The sequence below is a fragment of the Pyrus communis genome, chromosome 5 (genome assembly GCF_963583255.1).
Source record: "Pyrus communis chromosome 5, drPyrComm1.1, whole genome shotgun sequence".
Lineage (NCBI taxonomy): Eukaryota > Viridiplantae > Streptophyta > Magnoliopsida > Rosales > Rosaceae > Pyrus > Pyrus communis.
The window spans coordinates 19536267-19541613 of record NC_084807.1 but is presented as its reverse complement, the minus strand read 5'-3'; the positions used below and the strand labels follow the sequence as shown (position 1 = coordinate 19541613).

The following is a 5347-nucleotide window of genomic DNA, read 5'->3' as shown; positions in this document are numbered from 1 at the left end:
ATAGGCTACAACACGTTATCAACACGCTCCTACCACTGCGCTTAGGAATCTGATGTTGAAGAATTTTTCTGCATCAAACCAGTCCATCCATATCATCACACAATCAGGTTCTTTCAAAACAATGATTTTTACCTCGATATTTTTGCAGCCCTGATAGCATGAATGTCACATCCCGGCTTGGGCCCCCACCACATCTCGAGCTCAACTCCGCCGCAGCACGATATTGTCCACTTTGGGCCCCGACCACGCCCTCACGGGATGACGTAGCTAGCACGCCTTGATTTAGGTCGGGGTGTGTCAATGACCATTCACCATAATGCATGACCCAACTTTACGTTTTTCAAATTTTAGATTCTACATAAATTGTGTATGCATTATACTCATAATTATTGAATTATGTGAATTTGATATTTGCCATGAATTGCATTAAATATATGTATATGCATTAAAATTATTGAATGGCATATTCATCAAATTGAATTATATATGAATTGAATTGAATTGAATTGTTTTTTTTTTTTTTTTTTTTTTAATTTTATTTTTGTGATTAGGAACCTAGGGTTCTTTGAACCCCTGACATCACCTAGGCCTACAACCTGAGGACTGATGTTGCGCCAAGCCAAGAACCACAGAGCCAGAAGCTTTGAGCTTCATAACCTAGAAAACCTGACACCATTGATGGTGTCTCTGTCTATGATCACCACAGGTATGGCCTGCAGCCATCACCCTGACCTTTTTGGTTATCAACATCGACGACTCGAGGTCGTCCCCAATGAAATTAGGATTAAGATTCGAATAAATCTCATAGGAATTTTTTTCAAAAATCTGATTTAAATTTTCTAGGGTTTGGTTGTTATAACGTTGAGATTACATCATCTTCGTTCACCACCACGGTCGTCAATGACTACCATGACTCAACTCGAGTCCTAACAAACCCCAAATTGCTGTTATAAGCGACAGGTCTGGCGTTCTTCTCTGGCGCACCCAACACACAATGGGGTGTTTGGTTCCATAACCTGAGCCTTTCTTAAGCTTGGCCCATTCTTAGTGATAGCTCCAGCTCGTTGGGCTTTGGAGTTTCCCTCAACCTAACTATTTTCCCTGGCCTGCTAAGAAAAAAAAGAAATTTTTTTTTTTTAAGGCCCGCCTAATGCGGCCTATTTTGTTTTCCTCTCCCCGTGGGCTTGCAGTCCTACCCCGAGACCAAACCCAGCCCACCCTAGGGCCCAGGATCCACGGCACCATTTTTTTTAAGCCAGCCGTGGTTTTTGGCCTATATTTTTGGGCCCCAAGTTTTATTTGCCTAATTATTTTAGTCCCAATGGGTGTTATATTTTTTCACCCACACTTTACTTTGGCCTAAAGTCCAAATAATTAATTCAATTATAATTATAGACCTAAAAGTTCTATTTTTTGCATATTCTTGTTGCATATTTATGTATATGTATTTGTGTTTGCCTGCATGAATTTATGAACCTGAAGTTCATAATTATTTTGAAAGTTGAAGTTTCTTATAAACATGCCTTATTTGAAAACCTGAAGTTTTCATTTAAAAACATCACCCATGAAAACCCGAAGTTTTTTCATGCAAAATTAAACCAATACATGTCTTTTAGAACATGTATATTCTACTCTTATGTGAATAGATTGCTTTTTTCTCCATTACACTAACCACATCTTGTCCATCTATTTTGTGATAGGAACATGTCGAACTTGAACAAACTCGACTTCACCGCTTTAGAGGTCTCTAGAAGAAACTACCTCAAGTGGGTCCAAGGTATGAAGCTCCACCTCACTGCAAAGAACTTGCATCCCGCTATTAAAGAAGAGATAGACAACCCTATTGGCGAAGTTGAAAAAGCCACCGTTATGATCTTCATCCGAAGACATATCCATGATGCTCTGCAAACTGAATATCTTGCTGAGGAGGATCCACGTGCACTATGGGTTGCTTTGGCTGATTGTTTTGATCACCAAAATGACATATTCTTGCCTGATGCAAGACATGACTGGCAACATTTGCGCTTCTACGACTTTAAGTCTGTGAATGAATATAATTCTGAAGTTTGTCGAATCCGATCATTTCTTAAGTTTTGTAACAAAACTTTAACTAAAGAGGATCTCCTGGAGAAGACTTATTCGACTTTCTCTGCTTCTAATATTGTCATGCAGTAATAATATACAGCTCAGAAGTTCACTAAGTTCTTGGATTTGATCTCTATTTTACTTCTTGCTGAAAAGCAGAACTAGCTGTTGATGAAGAATCATCAAGCTTGACCTACTAGGGCTACTGTTGTGCCTGAAACATATTATGAAACAAACCAATGCCCAAAACGCCAAAAAGGCATGGTAGGGGTGGCCAGAAGCCATCCCACCAAGGCTAGCAGAGTCAATGCCCATCCAAGGGAAGAAACAAAGCCCAAAAGCGCTCAAACCTCACTCCCAAGGCCTCGAACTTCAAGAATAAAGGCAAAGCACTTGAAACCATGGATCAGACATATGCTATCGTTATGGTTCAAAGGACCATTGGTCCCATGTTTGCCGAGCTCCCAAGAAGGTTTGTAGATGAATATCGTTCTCGTCGTAAGAAGTTTGAATCAAACTTCGTGCAAGTGGATGAACCGAAGACTAGAAAGATGGAGGTTTCTGACTTTCAGGAAGATACCACAACTATGGAAGAATATAATCTTAGACATAAACAATTTTAATTAGTTAAAATTGCACATTGGGGCTGAATTTTACCTAGTGGCCGAACCAACCAACGTTTTTTTTTGTTGATTTTTGAACAATTTTCCTTTATGTTTGGATTATTTGTTGGTGATTTGTTTTATTTTATTTTTATTTTTGGATATTAAGTCTTAATTAATTACCATCCTTGAATAAATGAAATTATTTTGAATTCGTATTTTTTTTAGAAATTTTATGCATGTGACCGATTCAAATTAATTTTTCATTCTAGGTATGACTAGTGGGAAAGTTAGTTGTCTAGCAAATAGTGCAACCATGCACATAGTTTTGCATGAATGCATCTATTTCACTAACTTTATACCTAAGAATGCAAACTCTCTCAGGTCCATCCAACCTGATAGAACAATACGGTAAGGCACGTATAATGTTGTCCAATGGTACAATCTTGACCATTTTTGAGACACTCTATTCTCCACGTTTCGAAAGAACGTTGTTAAGTTTCAAGGACATTAGAGATAACAATTACCATGTTGAAACCACGTAGAAAATGGAGTTGAATTTCTGTGCATAACTTCCTACGAATATGGCCAAAAGCGTATTCTAGAGAAGATGGAGCGTATCCCGAGTGGTTTGTATACTACAACCATACGCCCCATAGAATGCCACTATGTGGCCGGCACTACCACTAGGACCGTGCACAAAATTACACTTTGGCATGATCGTTTTGGACATCCTGGATGAATAGCAATGCGCCGTATCCTAAAATCTTCACACGGGCATCCACTAACCCGAAGTTTAGGTTCGATTCAAGGAATCACATGTTAAACATGTTCAATGGGAAAACTTATTACTAAGCCTTCTTATGACAAGATTCGCTGGTCACATGTGTGCTTGTTGTCCACAAGAAATGCTGCATTCTCTAAACTGTTGGGTCATGTTATCAAGCTCAGGGCTCACCACCCTGATTATACGATCAAATCAATTCGATTGGATAATGATGGAGAATTCACATATAAAACTTTTGATGACTATTGCATGTCGGTTGGGGTTGAAGTTGAACATTATGTACCCCATGTTCACATCCAGAACGGCTTGGCAGAGGTTTTCATTAAGCGCTTACAAATGATTACTCGATCGTTGGTCATACATACCAAGTTCTCGATCGCTGCTTGGGACCATGCAATATTGCACGTAGCAAAGTTGGTCCGCCTGAGCCCTGTTGTGACACAACCACTTGGTTACCAGATACAAACCCTACATATTGTATCTGTGTGTATTTGGTTGTGCGGTATATGTGCCAATCTTGCCACCCCTACTTACAAAAATGGGGCCTCAGCGAAGGATGGGAATTTATATTGGATATGATTCTCTTTCGATTAGAACCTTTGACAGGTGATTTGTTTACCGCTCGTTTCGCGAATTATCACTTCTATGAGACAGTTTTCCCATCGTTAGAGGGAGATAAGAATGTCAACGTTCCTGAAGAACAATGCGAATTATTGTGGACAACTCCCACTTTGTCTCATTTAGATCCCCGCACCACTCAGTCTGAAACTGAAGTGCAGCGCACATTAGATTTCCAGAGCATAGTTCAGAGCATGTCAAATGCTTTCACCTATCTGGCATGTGTGACAAGATCGCATATTCTAGCTGCGAATACGCCTGCAAAGATGGATGTCCTAAATGCATAGCGGACTTCCCTCCTGGAGGCTAGGGACGCCAATATCGGTGATCCACTTACATTAGCGGTTAGCCAATCATTTGCCCCTACACAAAAGCGTGGCACACCCCTTGGTTCAAATGATTAACACCCTCGAAAGAGGAAACCCACGACACAAGGTCTTGAAGAACCTACCATGAATCTGACTATCTCTCACTCATTTTATCTAACTCATAAGGAAATTCTAGATTACGGAAACATCTTTGAAAAGACGAATCATCATTATGAGAATCATGAGATTTTGGTCTATTATGCTAGCTTAGATAATGTGTGGTGTAGAAATGAGATGATTGTCAATGATGCATTAGCATATGCAGTAGCTACTAAGATCATGTTGAGCGATGACATTGAATCGAGTTCCGTTGATGAATGTCAACGTATAACTGATTGGTTAAACTGAAAATAAGCAATCTAAGTAGAACTCGATTTACTTGTGAAACGTAAGGTGTTTGGACATGTAGCTCCTACTCCTCCATATGTGAAGTCCGTTGGCTACAAGTGGGTTTTCGTTTGGAAGCGTAATGAGAAGAATGAAATTGTTCATTACAAAGCTCGTCTTGTTGCGCAAGGCTTCTCACAACGCCCTAAGATTGACTATGATGAAACTTATTCACCCGTTATGGATGTGATTACTTTTCGCTACCTTATCAATTGTGTAATTTCCAAAAAACTGGATATGCAGCTGATGGACGTAGTAACCGCGTATCTATATGGGGATCTTGATACGAAAATCTATATGAAAGTTCTCGAAGGACTTACATTGACTGGTTTAAATATTTCCAAACAATAGAACATGTTCTTAATTCGATTGAGGCGTTCACTCTACGGTTTGAAGCAATCTAGAAGAATGTGGTATAACCGTCTGAGTGAGTATTTGACTAGTCAAGGATATGTGAACAACGAACTATGCCCTTTTATGTTCATTAAGAAGCACAATCT

At 39.5% G+C, this 5347-nt stretch overlaps 1 protein-coding gene across 1 annotated transcript; it reads left to right on the top strand.

Annotated features, from left to right (window-relative positions):
* The first annotated feature begins 1704 nt into the window (after positions 1 to 1704).
* On the top strand, positions 1705 to 2175 carry LOC137734363 (uncharacterized). The gene has a single exon (XM_068473641.1). The coding sequence runs from the start codon at positions 1705 to 1707 to the stop codon at positions 2173 to 2175; it is 471 nt and encodes a 156-aa protein (XP_068329742.1).
* Positions 2176 to 5347: the final 3172 nt, after the last annotated feature.

Bases quoted from the DNA above. Each gene is read 5' to 3' on its own strand.
- LOC137734363 (XM_068473641.1), top strand. From the start codon at position 1,705: ATGTCGAACTTGAACAAACTCGACTTCACCGCTTTAGAGGTCTCTAGA.